At 44.5% G+C, this 22,669-nt stretch overlaps 1 protein-coding gene across 1 annotated transcript; it reads right to left on the bottom strand.

Moving 5' to 3' along the window:
• Positions 1-439: 439 nt before the first annotated feature.
• Positions 440-20,310, bottom strand: LOC118632963 (caspase-14-like). The gene is made up of 8 exons (XM_036266302.1): positions 20,298-20,310; positions 17,189-17,614; positions 15,518-15,570; positions 14,112-14,261; positions 10,138-10,363; positions 9,301-9,417; positions 3,783-3,892; positions 440-2,194 (listed from the first exon to the last, which is right to left on the bottom strand). The coding sequence occupies exons 1-8, from the start codon at positions 20,308-20,310 to the stop codon at positions 2,093-2,095; spliced, it is 1,197 nt and encodes a 398-aa protein (XP_036122195.1). The 3' UTR covers positions 440-2,092.
• Positions 20,311-22,669: the final 2,359 nt, after the last annotated feature.

The raw sequence follows: 22,669 nt of genomic DNA, 5'->3' as shown, positions 1-22,669 counted from the left end.
ACATATCAAAACAAATGTTTAAAAATTATATCACAGTATATATACATAAGAAATCACATTAACTAAAAAGGGCACAATTATCCCTGAAACAGAGACAGGCCTGGAAATTCTGGGTTGCTTCAATCTTCACAGCATTCTCACCAAACACCTGTATCCCACACAGGCCCAACAGTCTATGCAACTGCAGTCTTGAACCTCTAGGTGCAGCAACAGTCTCCTATGCAGGACATTCATGATCAAGTTCTCTAAGAAGTCAAAGTCCACTTAGGTCCAGTGGGATGAGTTCTCAGAGTCAGCTGAGCCAAATCTTTTTTTAACCCTCACCCAAGGATATTTTTCTATTTATCATCAGATAGAGTAGGGGAGAAAGAGAGAGAAACATTGATGTGAGAGGGACACATCAACTGGGTGCCTCCCGCATGACCCAACCAAGGCCAGGATGAACTGCAAACCAGGTACGTGCCCTTGACTGGAATCAAACCAGTGACTCATTGGTCCATAGGCCGATGCTGAGCCAAACTGGCCAGGGCTGAGCCAAATCTTTTATGTGGATGGGGAAACCAAGGTCCAAAAACAGTCCATGTTACATAGAAAATTAGAGCCCTGGCCGGTTTGGCTCAGCAGTTGGAGCGTCGGCCTGTGGACCAGAGTGTCCTGGGTTCGGTTCCCCCTAGGGGCACATACCAAAAAAAGAAAAGAAAATTAGAACATAACAAATAAAACTCATGCTCAGTCCACAGCTTGTTACTCTAAAAACACTGGTCTACATTCAGGTTTCCTTAGAGTGGGTCGGGACCCCAGGTGTACCCTGAAGAATGCATGGTATAGAGGGAGCACACTGTCAGAACAAAGGGGCGTTTCAGGCAGAAAGGAGAGTGAACTAATATAAAATCTGAGTGTTCAGACAGCACTCATTAACCCACAAGCCCGGTTCTCTGAGGGGGATGGCAGAGGGAACCGCAGATCGTCTGCAATGGCCAAGACCCAGGACCAATAGGCAGTGCACAGGCAGTCGGGTAGGGCCTGACAGAGGAGGAGTTTGGGTATATTCTGCAGGCAGTGAGGAGTCAAGGGTTATTAACAATGGGGTGGGTTTAGGGGAGATTTAGGGGAAACAGGTTAACTTCCAACTCATTAAAGTGGCCATGGGTCATCCACATAGGTGGGGATGACTAGCACGTGGCTAGGTAGACAGAGGTAATGAGGCAAGCTTGGAGGAATGGATAAAATAACGGAAAGACAGGGATCGGTCATTTGCTAAACATGTATCCTTCCCTGTCTAAGACACAGCTGGAAGCTGGAATACAGTTACAAACACAACACGTGGCTTACAAGGGAATGGAGAGAGAGTAAAGGCCACTGCACATATGTACAGTAGTGCTTCATGCTACGTAAGAAAAGCCGAGGTCTCTGAGCACTGAAAGGGCTGGCCTAGCGTGAGGGGCTGCAGAAAGCTTTCCCGTGCGAGTGGTGCTGGAACCAAACTGAGGGACAGAAATGAGTTACCTCCCTGGGCGGCACTATTCCAGGCAAACACCAGCAGTTCAAAGGTACTGAGGCAGCAAGGAGGAAGCTAGAGACCAGGTGGGGTAAAAACACGAAGGCTCATGGGCACCAAGTACAAGCAAAGACACCCAGGTCAGACGAGGATGGCTAAGGAGCCCAAAGATCAGTTTGGCTGCAGACAGCACAATGGGGAAAGGGCGGAACCAGAGGAAGCCCACAGAAAGGCACTTCTTGAATACTAAGCCAAGAAGGTGAGGCTTGGCACCAGCTAGCACGAAATCAAGAGCGGAGAGGACGGGCCACGGTGACCACCATGAGAAGCACAGGATAACACAGTACACTCATCGGGCTGGACGTCCACGTTTTGATAACAGTGCAGGGAGGAAAAAGACAGTAAAAAAAAGTCAAAGTATTTACAAGTTCCAAACCGCAGTTAAATCTTAGAAAAACAACATATGTATACAAAAACAAATTGGAGAAATACAACTAGTGACAGAAAAAAATGCAAAATGATAACCATTTACAAAGCCTCGCATTTCTTTAGAGTCTATGACAAAGTCGTCCTTATTTTTAAATCTTCCTGGTGTCAAAAGTACACGGATCTAGTTAGAGTTGATTCCATTACAAGCGATACTTTTACTGGTTCCTCGCGTAGATAAAACTCCGTGTGCACCACTCTGTTATTCACCTGTAAGAGAGAAGCACAGCTGTCCACAGCCTGCAAAGCCCTGAGCAAAAAGCCTTTCAGGAAACCCCCAGGAGGTGGCGGAATTCTGAGCCCCCAGAAACTCTCAGCAAACATCACTGTAAGGACATGTCCCAACAAGTGCCTGGGATGCAGCACTGGGAGAGGGAGAGAGCTCTGGACTGCAGTCCACAGCCCGGCTTCCCTCTCAAGCTTGCCCCGGGTGCTGTCGGGCCAGGTGACCGTTCCCGAGCCTTGGCACTCACGGTAAAATGAAAGCGTGGGACTGCATTATGTCCGAATATCCAACAGTTGTACAATTGCAGAGACCACCTCGTGCTCATTTCTAGACTTTTTCTCACCAGTTGTACTCAGCTAGTGCTTTAAAAATGAGGAGTGTTCAATAACGACTGAATGCAAAACAGGTTTTCAGTTACCGTTAAACTAACATGGATTTCTACATACAGTTGGTTAAATCTGCATTATTACCTACTCCCGAGAAAGTATTTTCTTAAAGGCAGAAATTGGCCCTGGCCGGTTGGCTCAGCGGTTGGAGTGTCAGCCCACAGACCAATGAGTTGCAGGTTCAATTCTGTTCCAGGGCACGTACTTCAGTTGCAGTTCGTCCCCAACCCTGGTTGGGGTCGTGCAGGAAGCAGCCACTAGATGTGTCCCTTTCATGTCGATGCTTCTCTCCCTCTCCCTCCCTCCCACTCTATCTGAACAAAAAATGGAAAAATGTCCTCAGGTGAGTATGAAAAAAAAAGACAGAAATTGAACAATAGGAGATTATTGGAAATATGGATGGAATGACCGTCAAAACTGTCTGTAGTCCTTCCCTTTAACATTTTTCCCCCATTGAGGAAAAGAAAAGTTTGAAAGCTGTTAAGCATCATATGTAAAGTATTAACAACTGTCTTTCCCCCTGGCTGGTTTGCTCAGATACTTAGAGCATCATCCCAAACGCCTAGGTTGCAGGTTCGATCCCTAATAAATGCATAAGTAAGTGGAACAAATCAGTGTTTCTTTCTCTCCCCCTTCCTCTCTCTAAAATCAATAAATTAAAAAAGAAAATCAATAAATTAATCAATAAATCAATAAATTAAAAAAGAAAATTACTCTTCAAACCTGATGATGAACCATTATATTCAGGCCACTCTCCAAACTACGGTTCATGTGTAAATCTGCTACAATTCTTGGCCACTAGTGAGTGGTGACCATTCGGGGAGCACTAACCATGGGCTACACGTTCACCTGGGGGCACACAATGCTAGGCGGCGTTGGTCTTTAAAGAAGCCCCAGGTCCTCCCTCTCCTAGGGAAGCTGAGGCCGGCCAAAGCCCACTGCGATGGCAGGACTTCGGAGCTCACCAATGAACAGAAAGCGTCACTGTTTTCCTTGGCATCTGGCTCAGCCGAGTGTTTGAACAACACTGCCAGGGTTCCCTGCACTCCCAATCAGCCCACTGTTTTCAGGCACTTTCAGTATCGATCTTGTTCGCCTGGCTAAAGTCAGATCTTGTCATGCTAACCTCATTAAGTGCATTAGCTTTGGAGTGAATGAAGCGCACGGTCCCTTGGAATGTACTTACTTTGGTGAAAAAGTCAAAGAGGTGCCACTTGTTTCCATACTGTTGGAAGACCTCAGTCATGGCCTCGATCATCACAGAGCCAGTGCGGGGGTGCCGTAAAGCTACATGATCTGCAAATTAAAACAAAAACATTTCGTCCATTTTCCTCCTCCACTTGTGCTAACTGTTCTTGTGCCCAGTCAAAGCCTAGGCAATGGCTTTGAACTGCAAAGACAGGAACACTCTTGCATTAGCAAAAGTGCATCTGGGGCCATAACAGACATGGGCACCCACCTGAGCCTCCCGCGGCACTCCCGTGATGAATGGCACAAAACCTCTCAACAGGGCATTTTTTAAATAAAGGTTTTCAACTGTATGCAAAGGTAGAAAGCCAAGTTTAACAAACCCTATATCTTCTCTCATTTAATGGTTATCATTATTTTGCCATTTGCTTCATTTTATCCCTCTTCTATTTTTTTATTGCTGAATTTTGCTACAGCGTTTTAAGCTAAGTACCCCTAAATACAACCATATGGAATTTCTTTTGGGGTCCTCAAAAGTTTACTGAAATTGTTTTATTCTTAGATTAAAAACAAAGAAACAGGCCAGGCTGGTTTGGCTCAGCGGTTGGAGCGTCGGCCTGCGGTCCGGAGAGACCCGGGTTTGGTTCCCGCTAAGGGCACGTACCTGGGTTGCAGTTTGTCCCCGGCCCTGGTTGGGTTGTGCAGGTGGCAACCACTTGATGTGTCCCTTTCACGTCAATGTTTCTTTCTCCCTCCCTCCCACTCTATCTGAACAAAAAATGGAAAAATGTCCTCGGGTGAGGATTAAAACAAAACAAAACAAAAAACAAAGAAACATGTCTGTTCTATATGGAAATTCAATGGGAATATCAAAATTCCCCATCACAGTTAATCTGGTTTAGAAATGAGAAAACAGGGCATTTGCAACCTCAGGGTAGGCAAAGGTTTCTTAGAACACAAAAGCACAAACCATAAAATTAAAAACTTGGTAAATTGGACTTAATAAAAATATAAAGCTTTGATCTATGAACCACATTGGGAAAAGAAGATACAGTATATGAATGATCACTAGGCACGTAAACAGATAATTATCATTATTAGTTTTCCAGGAAATGCAAATTAAAACCACAAGGTGAGCCCTGACCAGTGTGCTCAGTGGTTAGAGCGTCGGCCCACGCACCAAAGGATTGTGGGTTCAATTCCCAGTTATGAGCACGTACCTAGGTTGCTGATTCGATCCCTGGCCCCAGTCACGGTGCATGCGGGAGGTAACCAATAGATGGGGCATGGGTCTCTCACATCAATGTTTCTCTTTATCTCTCTCTCTCCACCTCCCTCCTTACCTCCCTTCCACTCTCTAAAAATCAATGGAAAAAATATTCTGGGGTGAGAATTAACAAAAAAACAATTACAAAATAAAACAAAACAAAAAAATCTACAAGGTGATACTATTACACACCCATTAGATTGTCTAAAAAATTTTTTAAATTTTTTCCCCTTTATTAATTTGAGAGAGAGAGGAAGGGAGAGGGAGAGATAGAAACATCGATGAGAGAGAACATTGATTGGCTGCCTCCTGCATGCCCCCCACTGGGAAACGGGCCCATAACCTGGGCATGTGCCCTGATTGGGAATCGAACCAGCAACCTCTTGGTGCATGGGTCAACACTCAACCAGTGAGCCATACCGGCAGGGCGAAGAAACTCTTTGAGGTGATGGAGGTATATGCTTATCTCAATCATGATGATGGTATGAGTGTATACTTATATGTGTTCCAATTGTATACTTGAAATATGTACAACTTATACTTTAATTATACTTCTATAAAGTTCTAAAAGGATCCACAGAAGATACCTGTTTAGTGTGGGAACTACATGGAAATTTCAGTATTGCCCCTTTGAGTACATCTGCATTAGAAACACCACATCACAACCCATTTTGACAATCCCTCTCGTCCAGTGTTCTTCAAACAGCAGGTTGTGGCCCAATAATCAGTCAGGAAATCAACTTAGTAGATTGAAACTAATGTTTTTTAATAAAGAGATAGATTGGGATATAAGAGAAAATATTAAAGTGTCTCAAATGTAGTAAGGGCAAGTACTATTTATAAAACTAGTGTTTGTTACATACATATTTATATTTTTATATACATGTATGAAATAGATTATAATAAACTACGTATTTTCTCAATTGTAAGGTCTAAGATGTTTTTCACTTCAGCATGTCTAAAATCTAGATGTGCTGTACCATCTCTGCTGTATCACAGATTAATTGGTAGCTTCCTGTTGACACAAAATACTGGTGTGCCTTCCGATGGAGTCATTAAATTTGATGAGGCACACTAACTACTTTCTACTGTGGGTTACAGCAGAGAACATTAGAAAGCCTCTGACCTAATGCAGTCTGCAACCTCTCTGATGAATCATGCACCAAATATCTTATCAAATGAAAGATTATAAATTTCTCAGTGCTTTGACAATGACCAGTGAGAGTAAGTCCACAGTCATGGGTTCTTCCTATGGGTTCATATTTAGGATAGATTCTAAACCACAAAAACGAGTCTGATGAGTCTGTTCATCGCAGCTTCATTAGGAACAACCAAAAACTACAAGCAACTCAAATATTCAACGAGTGCTTGGATAAACGAACTTTAGAACTTTACGAACTAGAGAACTTTAGACACTGGCTAAAAGCTAGTAAGTTTCCACAGATTTACCAAACAAAGTCAAATAAAAGATCACTAGGACTGGAATTCCCCATCCTTGCACTGTAAAGTAGTTTAGATAACTCTGGCCATGAACATGAACAATCTCTTACAAGACTGACTACAACAGTAAATAAACAGATGAAAGCATGTTGCTGCTTCTGCACACAGCTGACATGGTTCTGTCACAAACCAGGAGTGACAAGCTCTAGGACCTGCAGGGGTCAGGTAGCTGATATAAATGTCTATGGCGAGCTAGATGACAGAAATCTGAATTCTTATGTGAAATCTCCTGCTTTTTAAAAGCAGATAACTCAATTTTTAAAGGTTTTTTTTTAATCCTCACCCGAGGACATTTTTCCATTTTTTGTTCAGGTAGAGTGGGAGGGAGAGAGAGGAAGAGAGAGCGAGAAACATCGATGTGAAAGGAACACATTGAGTGGCTGCCACCCGCACGACTGACCAGAGCCGGGGACAAACTGCAACCGAGGTACGCGCCCTTAGCGGGAACCGAACCCGGGTCTCTCAGGACTGCAGGCCGGCGCTCTAACCTCTGAGCCAAACCGGCCGGGGCTAAAATGTTTTAAATTTACTTTTTGAATAGCTAATACATTCAAATTACTAAAGGAATCTAGGGATGTCTCCCTCCCTCCTTGTCTCATGCCCAAGAAAACCAATGGTATCAGTTTCTTCTGCATCCTTCCAGATCTGTGTATGAAGAAGCTTATACATGCCTGAGTGTGTAACCACCCTCTCCTCTGACCCCAGCAGCAAATATACACTGTTCTATGAGCTGATTGTTTCCCCTCTAATTCACCTTGGAGGTCGCTCATCAACACATAAAAACCTTCTTCCCCTAGCTACACGGTATTCTCCTCTATGATTTACTATAATTTATTTAATTAGTTCCCCTATGGATAGACATTTAGGTTGTTCCTTAGGAATATAGTAGAAGCAGTACTTAGAAGGGAATTATACCTTTTAAAATGCTTTTTTTTAAAGTATAAAATTATGAGTCAAGTACCTAACTAATATAGTTTGGTAAAATAAACCTCCAAAAAATGGAGAAAAATTAAAATATGAACCAAAATTAATGAAATAAAAAATAAACGTAATACTAGAGAGGATTAACAACAACAAAAAAACAAAACGAAAAATGGGTTAATTAAATAAAGAAATCACTGGAAAAACTAATAAAGAATAAAAGAAGAAAGCCACAAAGAGGGGAACTTAACTATAGATAAAGATTTCACATGATTAAAGATAAAATTAACGCCCTGGCCAGTTTGGCTTGGTTTAGCTCAGCGGTTGGAGCGGCCCACGTACCAAAGAGTCCGTGGTTCAATTCCGGTCAAGGGCACGTGCCTTGGCTGCAGTTCGTCCCCAGGGCCCTGGTCGGGGTCGTGCAGAGGTAGCCAGTCGATGTGTCTCTCTCACATCAATGTTTCTCTCTCCCTCCCTCCCTCCTACTCTGTCTGAAGATAAATGGAAAAACATCCTGGGGTGAGGATACAAAAAAAAAGGATAAAATTAACTGCATGCCAAGAAATTTGAAAATGCATTATTTTTTCTCCATTGAGAAGCCAGTTTTCGCACTATTTACCGAATGGTCCATTCTTTCGCCATTGATTAGTGATGGCTTCTTTGTCATAATATCTAGTTTCCCTATATATTTGCTTCTACCTCTAGGTTCTTTATTCCGCCGCAGACGTCTTTCTCTATACAAAGGCTGATCCACAGAGTTTTTGTTATGCCTTTATAATACTAAGTATTCCTATTTTAAAGATGAATTATCTCAACTATCTGTGTAACTCACTCTCTCCTGTCCCTTAAGTCTCTACAATATGAACAACCGCTCAGGGGGGACATCTCTATACATCTCTTTTTTAAAAAGGCAGTCTCTGCTCCTACCCTAACCCTCAGTACTCCCTGTCACCGTTCCTGCATTATTTTTCTCCTTTGCTCTTACCCTCACCTAACATATTTTATTTTATTTTTGGTAAACTTTTCACTGAAGGGTAACCATCATATGGAAACGTGCACAAAGCATAAGAGTACATAACAGCTCAGTAAGTTTTCATGAAATGAACCATCCATTAGAGAGAACGTGGATTGGCTGCCTCCTGCACGCCCCCTACTGGGGAACCACCCAGGCATGCGCCCTGACCGGCACTCAAACCGCTGTCCTCTTGGTGCGTGGGTCAGTGCTCAACCACTGAGCCACACCAGCCGGGCCCTTAATCCTTTTTGAAGAAAGTCAAGATATAAACAGCTAAATAAATGTCCTTGACCATTTACTTCTATCTTCTCTATTATCCTGTCAAGTCCACCCCTTCAGCACATAAGATTCTTTAGGACTTTAACTTATTAGTAAAAGTATTCGTAATAATAATGATAATGTTATTAGCATAATATATTAGTAATAACAGAAGCTAATTTTTTGGTATTTATTATGCCAATTGTTATGATAAGCACACCTGCATTACATAATTTAATTTACATAAGCTCCTAATGATACAAGTAAATTTTATCATTCTCATTTTACATGAAGAAACTGACACATCTAAAGGCTGAAAAATACTGAAGGACTCAAAGAAAGCAAATGGCAGAGCTAGTTTTTGGGCCAACATCATTTTCACATGGGAGCCAATGACCTTATTTACTTTGTGGTACTTTGCTCAGAGGTCGATGTCTTCCTGGAAGGAATGAACAGTGAGATGCCAGCCTGCCATTTCTGAGAGTAGGAACCATTTCTGAAGGGAGATGGGGGAGTTGACGTGTATCTCGTGATCACATGCCTTCGCTGTCTCACCTGCCTGGGTAGGATAGATGATGAAATAGTCACTGAACGTGGGCAGCCTCTTCGTCTCCAACACGTTATCTGAGTCCATGGGTTCATCATCTGTTTCCACACCACTATCTCTTCTCTCTATTTTTTGAGGAAAAAGAGACAAACCACAATAATACATCACTGATACCAGCAACCCTTAATAAAAGTTATCTCCAGCTCATATCTCCACAAGAGAGAGAAATATCCACAATAAGCTAAGACAGATGTTAGTCCCACAAGCCACCTAGAATCACCGGGATGGTGGGACGCCCCTTGGAAACTGCACACCCCTCTCTCGGAACTTGAGGTGCCCAGACCTCCCTCATGAAGTCAGTGACTTGGACTGTTCCTCAGCCCAGGCGAGGTTTCCGTCCATCTCCTCTTCCAGCTCAAAGTCCCGAGTATACTACACGACTGAAGTTACATCAGCGGGTCCTCTACTTAAAATATGTTACTTAAACATATATACTTGTGCCCTGGCCGGTTTGGCTCAGTGGTTAGAGCATCGGCCTGCGGTCTGGAGAGACCCGGGTTCGGTTCCCGCTAAAAGCACGTGCCTCGGTTGCAGTTTGTCCCCGGCCCTGGTTGGGGTTGTGTGGGTGGCAGCCACTCGATGTCTCTCTCTCATGTCGATGTTTCTCTCTCTCTCCCTCCCTCCCTCTCTATCTGAACAAAATATCAAAAAATGTCCTCGGGTGAGGATTAAAACACAAAACAAAAATAAACATATATACTTGTAAACTTACTTATTCTTCTTTTCTGTATCAAAGTATGAGAATTCCCTAGAAACATGACGATTACAAAGAAGTCTCCACTTACCTCCCCTGCAGGCCTGGATTATAAAGACCTTTGGTTTCCCGTGGAGCGCCGGACAATTTTTATTATTAAACATTTCAAAAATGTCTTCCAGGCTGACTCTGTCATCATCTTTTATTTTAATACAGCCTTTTTCTCCATGAGACATAAGAGTGACAAGGCAACAGCTAATTTCATCTTTAATTTCATTCAATCCATCACGAAAGGATGCTAGTTTTTCAAGTAACTCCTGTAAAACAAGATAACATATTGAAAAGGATGGAAAGTGGGGAAAAAATCAGAAATGCTAGAGGTGGCCCCTTTGCTCTGAGGTGACCCAGAGAGATGATCAATATGAAGATACCTACGTCTCTAACAGCCAGTACGAGGGAGCTATTTCTTTCTGGGCTTGTCACTCCCTTTGGGTTGCTCTCAGAACTCATTTGATTTCTTCTTGTGCTACTGGTTCTTGTTTGACAAAATTAGGGCATTTCTAATTGTCTACCACAAAACAGAATTATAGCTTCCCAAAGGGTTAATGTTTTTAATTCTTATTAATTTACTTTTATATATAAAAATTATTTTATAAAATTAATACTCTCGCTCAGCCAGTGTGGCTCAGTGGATTGAGCGTCGTGTCCCATGGACTGAAAGGTCTGGGTTCGATTCCTGGTCAGGGCACATTCCTGGGTTTCAGGCTTGATTCCCAGTGGGGGGTGTGCAGGAGGCAGTAGACTGATGTTTCTCTCTCACATCGATGGTTCTATCTCTCTTTCCCCTCCTCTCTCTCTAAAAAATCAATGAAAATTTATTTTAAAAAAATTAATGCTCTCAATAAGGTAGAAATGAAAGGGAATAGAAGAGTCCAGCCAATAATATACACCTGCCAGAGTCTATCAGCAGATGTCACCAAAATCCATCCCACAGGTGGCTGCCATCACTACTCCCATACATGTTGTAATAAAGATCCTACCCATCTCAATGCAGTAAAGTAAAAATTAAATTAAGTTTAAATATTGGAAACAAAGAGCCAAAACGCATTATATACAGATAATATGACTATCTGGAAATATAAAATAAATCAACTAAAATACTATTAGAAGAGAGATCATCAAGTTGACTGGATGAATACAGGGATCTACATTTCCCTAATTATCCAGCAATAATCATTTAAGCCACATAATGGAAAAAGGTATCCCATCTGTGGTCACAAGAAAACTAAAATACCTAGAGAAAAAACCTAGTAAGGAATACACATTATCTAAATGAAGAAAAGCATTAAAAAGAACCTTTGGTGCCCTGGCCGGTTTGGCTCAGCAGTTAGAGTGTCGGCCTGCGGTCCAGAGAGACCCAGGTTTGGTTCCTGCTAAGGGCACGTACCTCGGTTGCAGTTTGTCCCTGGCCCTGGTTGGGTTGTGTGGTGGCAGCCACTCGATGTGTCCCTTTCACATCGGTGTTTCTCTCTCTCTCTCTCTCCCTCCCTTTCTCCCACTCTATTTGAACAAAAAATGGAAAAATGTCCTTGGGTGAGGATAAAAAAAAAAAAAAAGAAAAAATACCTTTGGTGCCCTGGCCAGTTTGGTTCAGCAGTTAGAGCGAAGGCCTGTGGACCGAAGGGTCTTAGGTTCTATTCCCGGTCAAGGGCACATGCCTGGACTGCAGATCCTATCCCAGGCCCCAGTCCACAGGCAGGAGGCAATCAGCTGATGTCTCTCTCACATTGTTTCTCTCTCTCTCTTCCTCCTCCCCTCCTCCCTTCTGCTCCCTCTAAAAAAAAAAAAAAAAAAAAAAAAAATCAATGGAAAAAATATCCCCAGTTGAGGATTAACAACAAAATTTAAAAACAAAACAAAACACCACCATCTTTGGTGAAAGGGCAACATAAACAAACCATGACACTGTGATGCTTCTGGCTGAGATGACTCAACACTATTCATTTGCTAATTCACTACAAATTAATCTTCAATGTCATGTCAATCAAAATCCCAAAGGATTTCTGTAGAACTTAACCAGATTCTCAAGGCCAGAGAGAACAGATTGTTTAAGAATACCAAGAACATTCAGAAGAAAATAAAAAGAGTGGGGGATAGGTCCTATAAGACCTCAAAATGTACTGTAAAATCATGGTGAAGAGCCCCGTCAGTGTGGCTCAGTTGACTGTCATCCCAAGCATGGAAAGGTTCCCGGTTCCTGGTTGGGGCACATGCCTAGGTTTCGGGCTCAAGCCTCTGGGGAGGGGCCATGCAGGAGGCAGCCATGTATTTTTTTTAAAAATCATGGTGGAGCCAGGCCGGTGTGGCTCAGTGGTTGAGTACTGACCTATGCACCAAGGGCTCACCAGTTCAATTCCCGGTCAGGGCACATGCCCGGGTTTGTGGGCTCCATCACCAGTGGGAAGTGTGCAGAAGGCAGCCAACTGATGTTGATGTTTCTCTCTGATCAATGTTTCTATCTCCCTCCCCTTCTCACTTCCTCTCTCACTAAAATCAATAAAAACATACTTTAAAAAAATCATGGTGAAAAAAAGCCACATACTGACATAACTATAAATAAATATATAAATGGAATATTTTAGAATCCAGAAATCAGTTTAAGTACTAGTTCATGGACTTTCAAATATATGGGGGAAGGATGTATCATTCAATAAATATTCAGATGACTGACTATCCATTTGGAAATCAAATTAGATCTCCTACACTACATTGTTACAAAAATAAAATTACACAGAGAAGGTAAACCTTAAACTATTTTTAAAAAGTCACAGAAAAATAATGCAAAGTTTTTTAAATTGGGAAGGCATAGGGTTTAAGCAAGAAACAAAGACCAAGAGCAGACAAACGGAAACACTAATTTACTCACAAAAATGAAAACACTTTCGTATGACTTAAGACAACGAAAAGTCAAAAGGCAAGTAACAAGTCAGGAGAAAAATATCTGCACTGTCTTTTGTAAATGAATAATGTTCAGGAAAATAACTAGAGAATAAGAATAAGAAAAAGAAAATCCAGTAAAGGTCAAAGAAGACAAACATAATTTACAGGAGGAATGCCCTGGCCGGTTTGGCTCAGTGGTTAGAGTGTCGGCCTGCGGACCAGAGAAGTCCCAGGTTCGGTTCCTGCTAAGGGCATGTACCTCAGTTGCAGTTTGTCCTTGGCCCAAGTTGGGGTCGTGTGGGTGGCAACCACTCGATGTGTCTCTCTCACATTTATGTTTCTCTTTCTCTCTACCCTCCTCTCTCCCTCCCGCTCTATAAAAAGAAAAAAAAAAAAAATTAGAGGAGGAAGAAAATGGCCAAAAGATGTTCAACCAAACTAATGACCTAGAAAATGAAACTTAAAACAGTGAACTATTGCCCGGCCAGTGTGGCTCAGTGGTTGAGCATAGACCCATGCACCAAGGGGTCGCCGGTTCGATTCCTGGTCAGGGCACATGTGCTTCTTGTGGGCCCGATCCCCAGTGGGGGGCGTGCAGAGGTGGCCGAACGATGTTCCCTCTCATTGATGTTTCTCTCTTTTTCCTTTCCTCTCTCTAAAGAAAAGATATTTTTAAATATGTTTTAAAAAAATTAAAAACAGTGAACTACTTTTGTCAGTAAGATTATGAAATATTAGAAGATTAGCAATATCTGCTCTGAATGGAAGGGTCTTGATTAAAAATCATGTAATATGGAAAACAGGCCTTGGGAAAAACGACGGAGTGTTTTTTTAGCGTTGAAATAATAATAAAATCGAAATCGACTGAGCACTTAACTATAAGCCAGCTATTAATCTGAGAGTTTTTGCACATAGAAGCCCATTTCATATTCATAACCGCCCTACAAGATACTTTACTGTAACCAGCCCCATTGCAGAGAGAAGATATCAGGATATACAGGTCACTGCTCAGCAGGGCCTGGTTCTTGCTAGGCGCTAAAACTCAATTTTTTTCTAAAAAAAACAAAACAAAGGAAGGAAGGTTATTCAATCCAAGCCACAATTTTTCAGTTTTGATTTTGTTACCATTTTGTCAGGGTCGATGCAAAGTGTATATTCAAACTGGCACTGGCCAAGCCATTGCTTCATTAACACGACATCCTGGTCAGCCCCTGGCCTGTTCTTCTTCATACACATAAGGAAAGCCTTCCGCCTGCCGCTCAGGTCGTAACGCTCCTATTTTCCAGCAAAGCCAAGAAATAATATTTAGACCAAACAATACTCAGAAAGTCAAATATACCATATACAGCTGACCTTGAACAACTCGGGGGTCGGGGGTGCCCACCCTCTTCCAGGTGGAAGATCGGCCTATAACTACAGTCAGCCACCTGCATATGTAGGTTCCCAACTGCCACCTGACCCCTGCACAGCTCGGGTTGGAACTGGGCTGGTCAACTAAAAGCTGCCTGTGTAAGTGGACCCTCGAAGTTCCAACCCGTGTAGTTCAAGGCTCAACCATATAGGAAACGATGAGTTTCTTCTGGGATTAATGGTGAGGTTTCCCAGTTCAGATCAGGGGTACAATACTGATGACCTCTCTTACCAGTTCTGGGGGGGAGGTATGACTTGATTCATAATTCTTCCAAATACCTTTCTCAGACCTGGACTAATAGGCCAATCTCAGAAAATGCCTATATATAGCCATAACTGCCAGTTTAGGGAAATAGGGCACAGTGGTGCAGTCACCAAAATCCAGAATGTGGGACGTTTTACAGGACAAATAGTCTGGCTTCTTTAACAAATACACAACTAGAAAAAGGTTAAAGAAGGAAGAAGTAGCAAGTAAGAATCTTAAGAGACAAACCAGTCAAATGTAATTGTAGACCAGAGTTGTGATTCAAACAAACCAACAGTAAAAGACATAGGAACCAGTCAAGAAAATCAGAATGCTGACTGCATCTTTGCCAAGCTTGAGGAGTTTGTTTTTGGGTAGAATAAGGGTATTATGGATCTGTTTTGGAAAAAAATCTTTCCCGGAGATCCATACTAAAATAAAGAATATGTAGATGAAAGTGATAAGATATCTGGATTTACTTTAAAATAACTGGGAGGGGGAACAGATGAAACAAGACTGGCCATTATGTTGCTAATTGTTGGAGAAGGATGATAAGCATGTTGGGCAGAAGTTGGGAGGATTCATTTTTCCATTCTCTCTACTTTAGCATAGGCTTACAATATCCATAAAACTTAAACAACAAAATCTTAAGGCCATGTAAAGGGTTTATCCCCAGTGGTTCACTTCCTTTGATTTGTAAAATAGAGATAGTAACAGTGCCTCCTTTGGTTAATGCATGCAGGGTGGTTTTAACTGGCTCAAGTTTAGATTTTACTGTTGTAACAGAAAACGGTGAAACAACCACAGGTGGTCAGTCATCTTTAACTTAACTTTACTAATGAATGTACAATGTTGGAGTAAGAGTCAAGATATTTACCAGGTCACCGTCCACACAGTCATAGTTTCTCTTTAGAATTTTCCTCGGGATCACTGAATGAATTTTCATGGAAAGAAAACAGGAAAAAAAAAAGCATTTTTTTTCTTTTCTTTTCAATCAAGCTCCCCCCAAGCATTCCAATTGCCTCTTATGTTTTGGGGTTCAGCAGGCTTCAATCTCGATCTCATTTTAGAACAGGTTACTTCTATTAGGAACTCCCCCAAACTCATGAGGCTGGAAACCTAAAACAGAACTCCCTTAGACCCCAGTCAGGTTCGGGGCAGACAGACCCAAGCCAGAGACTAAAAGGACAAAGACTAATTGACATCATGCATTTCCTGAGGAGAGGTCACCCAGACATCAATAAAGAGAAGATGAAGTAAAGAAATGAGGCCCTATATTATTTTTTATTTAACATGATATCTCAGCATTCAATTCAAATGCACATTGACCTATGGTATGTAGTAGTCATGACATTGTGTAGTTTGGATGATTCTGGGGAAGAAAAAAACCCACACACTTTGCCAACAGCAAGTGCCTCACAGTCTAGAGGATGATAAAAAGTGTAATACATAAACAATTAAGTGCTGTGTAGCTGCAATAAAGAAAGGGAGAATCAAAAGTCAGTAGGACCAGTATCCCCCACTAACAGGCCTTTGTGGGCAATTACATTTCTCATCCAAGGGCTACATACCTCAAAACTCAACCAGACATAAGCAGGCTGAGGGCACAGACCATTCAAAGGACATCTTTTAGGGTTCACCACAAAGCCTCGAATTTAATTTAAGTGTTACCTTCTCTCTCTCTCTCCATTCCCTCAACCTGTTACCTACTGCATTTCTCGATCCTAAATCACATCTTCCCAGATTTATGGCAAACGAGCTAACGGTGCGCACGGGGAAGACCTCCTCCCCCAAACACCCACTGCAGATATGGCAGAACGGATTCCAACACTGGGCTGCTCGCTGTATCATCTAAAAACCTCCCACATCGCAATCACTTGGAGGTACTTATTAAAAACGCACCTCAGGCCCTGGCCACCGTGGCCAAGTAGTTACAGTGACGGCCCGGGGAAGGCTGCTGTTTGGATTCCCAGTCAAGGGCATGCACCGGGCTGCAGGTGCAACCCCCGGCCTGGTTGGGGCTCTTGCAGGAGGCAACCTACCGATGTGAGATGCTTCTCTTTCACGTCGATGTTTCTCTCTCTCTCTACCATGCACTTCCCTTCGACTCTCTAAAAAAAAAAAAAATCGATGCCAAAAAATACCCTCGGGTGAGGATTTTTTAAAAATGCATCTCACGCCTGCTGAGTCTGATTTCTGAGACCACCCCAAAACGAACCAGTATGTCCTGATGGCTACTCTTCAGCTGGACACTCGGATTCCTCGCCTGGAAATGGTGACTAACCTGCCCGCGCACCCCCGGACTCCCATCCCCGCCGCAGGTTCCACCGGTCCCTCGAAGCTCGCACCCTCCCTGCTCGGATCTCCCACCCCGCCCCCACCCCCACCCCCATCCCGGTTCCCGCCGCTCATCTGGGCGCAGAGCCGCCCTCGGGACCGACCCGGGAATCCCCGGGCGCTGGGGCCAAGTCCCGCGCACACTCGGCCGCCTCGCGCGTGTCCCAGCCCGGCACCCCGGCACCCCGGCGCGGGCCGTCCCCGCGCTCACCTGCGCCGTCGGCAGCGGGGTCGCTCTGCCAGCGCGGCAGCAGGTCGGTGCGGGGCAGCTGCCGCAGCACCTTGACGACGACGCGCGGCGCGGCCAGCGGGTTGTAGTGCTTGGCGACCAGCCGGGCCAGCCCCGAGGTGCTGCCGCCCTCCAGCTCCAGCTGCAGCGGGCTCACGCGCGGCTCTTCGTCCACCTTCTTGAGAATGGCGCGGAAGTTACGCAGCTCCTGCGGGGAGAGCACGTCCAGGGTTTCCTGCAAGCGCCTCAGCAGCTCCTCCATGGCCGGCGTGGTCCTCGGGGGTGCCCGGGGGCCGTCGGACCGCGAGAGACGGCCGCCCGCCAGGCCTACCTCCACCGCCAGCCACCCGGACGCCGGACCAATCCGAGGTCTCGGCCCGCGCGCCGCGCACGCCGCCGGTCTCTCCTCTTTGTTTTGAAAAGAGGAGGCGTTTCCGCTGGGCTGCACCCTGGGGCCTGGGCCGCTAATGCCCCTGCGGGCTCGCGCCTGCCCTGAGCCCCAGCCCCGCCCCACCCGGAGCCACGCCCCTCACCCCAGCTCTCGGCTCCCCGCCACCCTGCTGAGCTCTTGCTTAACCCTTGGAGCTCCGATTGGGGGGAGCTGAATGGTGAATCCGGCCCTGCAGAGCCTCTTCTTCCTTGGACTGCGCGTTAGGATCTCCTGGGGAACTTAAAAAAAATTTTTTTTGTTCTTTATTAATTTTAGAGAGAGAAGAAGGGAGAGGAGGTAGAGAAATAGAAACATCAATAAGAGAAAATATGGATTGGCTGCCTCCTACATGCCCCCACTGGGGATTTAGCCCACAACCCAGGCATGTGCCCTGACCTGGAATGGAACTAGCGACCTCTGGGTGGCAGACCTAAACATCAGTAGTTTTTTAAAATAATTTTTCTTTATTGATTTTTAGAGAGAGAAGAAGGGAGAGAGAGATAGAGACACCAAGGAGAGAGAACATCAATTGGCCACCTCCTGCATGCCTCCCCCCCACTGGGGATCAGACCCACAACTCAGGCATGTGCCGGGATTGGGAATCCAACTGGTGACCTCTTGGTGCATGGGTCATCACTCAACCACTGAGCCACAGCGGCTGGGTGGCATCAGTTTTTAAAAGCTCTCCAGTTGATTCCAGTGGGCAGTCAAGTTTGAGAACCACTGATCTTAGACTCCAGAGTGTTTTATCTAAACCAGTAGTTCCCAAGGCGTGAGAACTTAGAAGCTGAAGTAACACCAAGAGGCTATTGCATTGATTCAACTTTTTTGGGAGACAGCGTGATGACAAAAGCAGAGATTTGAGACTTTGATGTCAGCAAGAAGTTAGAAGTACACACTGCTCAGCCTGGGGGCGTGGAAGGGGCATTGCCTTGGTGAGCAGATCTCAGTTTGCAGTCCCCAGAGTCATTATCGCCTGGTTCCTTGGTTTGATCAGGCCCACAGGAACTGACTCACTCTAATCATTGTTTGCCCCCAAGTTACTTACCCTTTTGAACAGCTGGTGAAAGAATCTCGGGACCTTATTTGAGTCCTGATTCAAATAAACCAACTGTAAACATTTTGAGACAATTAGAGAAATGTGAATATGGGATGGGTATTACATGATATGTAAAGAAGTTGAACTTTTTCCAGGTGGGATAATAATATTGCAGTTATGTAGGAAAAAATGTTCATGATTTTTAGAGATGCACATTGAAGTGTGAAAAGGTGAACAGTGTGCTGTCTGGGACCTGTTTTAAAAGCTTCACAAAGGAAGAAAGTGGGGGAAAAGTGGAAAGACAAGCAAGAGTGGCAAAATCCTGATATTGTTCCATCTGGGTGATGTGAATGAGGTCAGTGTACCACTGGCTCCCGTCTTGTGATTGGTTGAAATAGTTCACAATATATTTTTGGAAACTGAGTATAGGCAAACTAGACTACTTAACATTTAACTCCATTCTGACCAGCTGTTGCTGCATGTACACGCTCTGGACGGTTTCTAAACACCTAGGACTGAAACCCAGAGGAACCATAAAGGGGATTAATAAGGGCCTTGGCCCTGGCCGGTTTGGCTCAGCGGTTAGAGCGTCGGCCTGTGGTCCAGAGAGACCCGGGTACGGTTCCCGCTAAGGGCGCGTACCTCGGTTGCAGTTTGTCCCCGGCCCTGGTCGGTTGTGCGGTTGGCAGCCACTCGATGTGTCCCTTCACATCGATGTTTCTTTCTCTCTCTCTCTCTCTCTCTCTCTCTGTTCCTCTCTCTCCCTCCCACTCTACCTGAACAAAAAATGGAAAAATGTCCTCGGGTGAGGATAAAAATAAAAAATAAGGGCCTTGGGAAATTCAGAGAACCATAAAGAAAAAGAGATTAATAATTACCCTGACCTCTGTAACAGCTCCTGTTGCCCCCTATTGTATCAGTTCCCCCTTAATGGCACAAAAGCAGCACCAAGAAAATGTAGTTTTAGTCTTTATAAAACGACTACAAGAATGTTCAGGGCTGCTAATTTGGGAGACCCATGCCCCTGCAGCCTGCCAGTGAATAAAGTGCTCCTCTCCTTGACGATTCGGTTGTGTGTCTCTTGATTGTCTCGCTGGCTCGTTGTAACATAGGCGGCTTGTAAGTTTTGCATCTATCCTCTTTTGGCTTTGCCTTACCAGGCCTTCTCTCTCTCTCTAGTTTCCAGATGACTATTTCCTCCCACAAAGCCTTGCCTCTAAATAATTTACTTCAAGTTTGAGGCAGCCAAGCATGAAAAAAAAAAAAAAAAGATGGCTGAGACCCTGCACTGAACGATGTTTACAGAGCTTTACAGAGCCAGCTGGAGCTCACCAACCACTTCCTTTCTGAAATTTAATACTGTGGGAGACTACAGAACAGGAAAAAACAAATTCTTGAGGCCTGGGATATGCAGACCCCAGGGTCACATGCCTCTGAATCAGGGTTCACAAAGGCACATTTCAGTTTTACCCAATGTTTAGAGAAAATTAGACTATTTCTCCAGTCTTTTGACTATTTGCCCCAAAAAGAACAAATGAAGAGCACAGAATGGGGTCTCTGTTGGCTGAAATTCACCAGCCAAGTATAAGGTGAGCAAATATGCACTGGGCTGAAGCCCACACCTCTGGGCCTCATCTCTACGCTCCTCCCCACCCCCACCCCCAGGGGCCTCACTGACTGAGGTTCCAAAGGCCCAAGATGAGACTCCAAGGAGAATGAGGGGCCTGAGAAAGGCCCTGAATGCTCTGGCTGAGTTGGAGTTCTTAGGGGGCAGCCACTCCATCCAGTGCCTGTGTTAATCTGCCTCTTCTCCATTCCTGTCCCTGCGCACCATCTCCAGTCCCAAGTGCTGCCCTGCTTTCCCCGCACAAGGCCTCACACAGGACACCAAGCACTGGGGACATGGGTGCCGCTATATCCGCATCCTACTCTGTTCTCTCCTATATTTACATGTTCTCCCCATGTTTTAACCTAAAACCCAAAGTATAAACTTAAACTTAGAAATCATTGAAATTAATATGTTATGGTTGACTTGTGTCCCTCAAAAAGACATGTTGGAGTCTTAACCCTCAGTTCTTATGTGACCTTATTTGGAAAGAGGGTCTTTGCAGATGTAATGAAGTTAAGGTGAGGTCATGTTGGGCCCTAATTCAATGACTAGTATCCTTAAAAGACAGAAATTTGAACAATGTAGCAAATGTCCCACTTGGGTCTGTGCCTGGGAGCCATAGCAGGAACACCTGGGAAGATGGAGCCACCGGCCTGGCCTCCTCTTTGGTGCCAGGTCACAGTGCTCGAGGGCCCCCCAGATGCAGACCAGGGTGCCCCCCAGGTGGTAGATGGTGCTGAGATAGTGATCTTCCAAATGAAGGCTCTGAAAACTTTTGGGTTCTCTATAAGAACTACAAAAATTGAAGGAGCCCAGCCAGTGTGGCTCAGTGGTTGAACGTTGTCCCATGCCCCAAGAGGTCACCGGTTGGATTCCTGGTCAGGGCACATGCCCAGGTTGTGGGCCCGATCCCCAGTGGGGGGCATGCAGGAGGCAGCCAATCGATGTTTTCTCTAATGGATGTTTCTATCTCTCTCCCTCTCCCTTCCTCTCTCTCTAAAAATAAAGAAAAAAAAATTTTTAATTGAAGGAAAGAAAATGTTTTAAAGCAGTGGTTCTTAACCTTCCTAATGCCGCAACCCTTTAATACAGTTCCTCATGTGGTGACCCCCAACCATAAAATTATTTTTGTTGCTACTTCATAAGTCTAATTTTGCTCCTGTTATGAATCGCCATCAGAAGTATATGTTTTCCGATGGTCTTAGGCGACCCCTCTGAAAAGGTTGTTTGACCCCCAAAGGGGTCGCGACCCACAGGTTGAGAACCACTGTTTTAAAGGGAATTGTTTTGAAACCATGTTTACAACTAATACTGTTCACAGTTTTTAAAAATAAAACCCTTCGAGAAGATTGCATTTATGGTAAGAGGAAACTGGATTAACAATGAGGCCAAAGATTTTCCTGCCACAACAGTCCGCAGAGACTGCAGGAGATTCTTCCACCCAGGGGCCACCTGTGGGACCAAGGGACACTTCCCTGGACACCAGGGTCCTGGGGGGCAAGGATGTTGCCCGAGACCCCAAAGTTCTGTCCGTACCAGAAAGCCCTGCGGGAGATCAAATACTCCTGTTGCCCTTTGCCAGCAAATCAGGTCCCCCGGACGCTGCAGAGATGAACTGACAGATGCCACAGGAGCAGGGGAACGCTAGCCGTGAGCAGGGTGACCTACAGCGGATGTGGTCTGAGCCATTCCATTCCAAGTCCAGCAGCTCCCGATTCCTGGAAGTATGATGGATCAGAGAGTGACCAGAATGGCCATCTTCATCCCTTTCTGTCAATGCATGGTTTCATTTCCTCTTAGAGTTGGCCTGGTACCCGGAGATGTACCTGTTTAAGGAACTGCTGAGTGACTGGATTTCACGTTTGCAGGGAGCTTGTTTTCGGGAGCCCTGCTGGGATCCTTCTCTTCCTGCCCCTGCAGTGACAGGCTCTCCCCAACCCTCCTTCCTCCCTATTTCTATGTGCCTGCACTAGACTGTCACCTGTAGGGGGTGGAGATGTTGACTGTTTAAAACCGACAGTGGCAAGAAGTCGGTTCACACCTTTTGAACACTAGAAGAATGAAAAACATTAGCAAACTGAAGTTTCTTCAGTGAACCCTCAACTTTGGGACCAGTTTCCAATGGGGAACTCAGTTTCAGAGAACTGAGACAGAAGCTCTTCTGTCCTTATATTCTTCTTTCTTTTTTGGGGGGGGGGATTTATGAAATATTTTCTATGGTGTGAAGTGACTTATTAAATCCACAGACATCGAGTGACTTCTTAATACATACACATAAGAATTGTTGTCAAGAGTTCATGTCCACCCAGATGTTTGTTGGCGGTGAACGAGGGCACGGTTTTTATACTTACACACACACATAGATCTATATGAATAAATAAAACT

This window comes from Molossus molossus, unplaced genomic scaffold, assembly GCF_014108415.1.
Source record: "Molossus molossus isolate mMolMol1 unplaced genomic scaffold, mMolMol1.p scaffold_m16_p_18, whole genome shotgun sequence".
In the NCBI taxonomy this organism is placed as follows: domain Eukaryota; kingdom Metazoa; phylum Chordata; class Mammalia; order Chiroptera; family Molossidae; genus Molossus; species Molossus molossus.
Note: the sequence above shows the minus strand (reverse complement) of the source record. Positions and strands in the feature narration are given on the sequence as shown.

Coding starts and splice junctions, on each gene's coding strand:
- LOC118632963 (XM_036266302.1), bottom strand. Junction 9,418..10,137: donor AATCCAGGCCTGCAGGGGAG/GTAAGTGGAGAC, acceptor CTCAAAAAATAG/AGAGAAGAGATAGTGGTGTG. Junction 2,195..3,782: donor TCTTTGACTTTTTCACCAAA/GTAAGTACATTC, acceptor TCTCTCTTACAG/GTGAATAACAGAGTGGTGCA.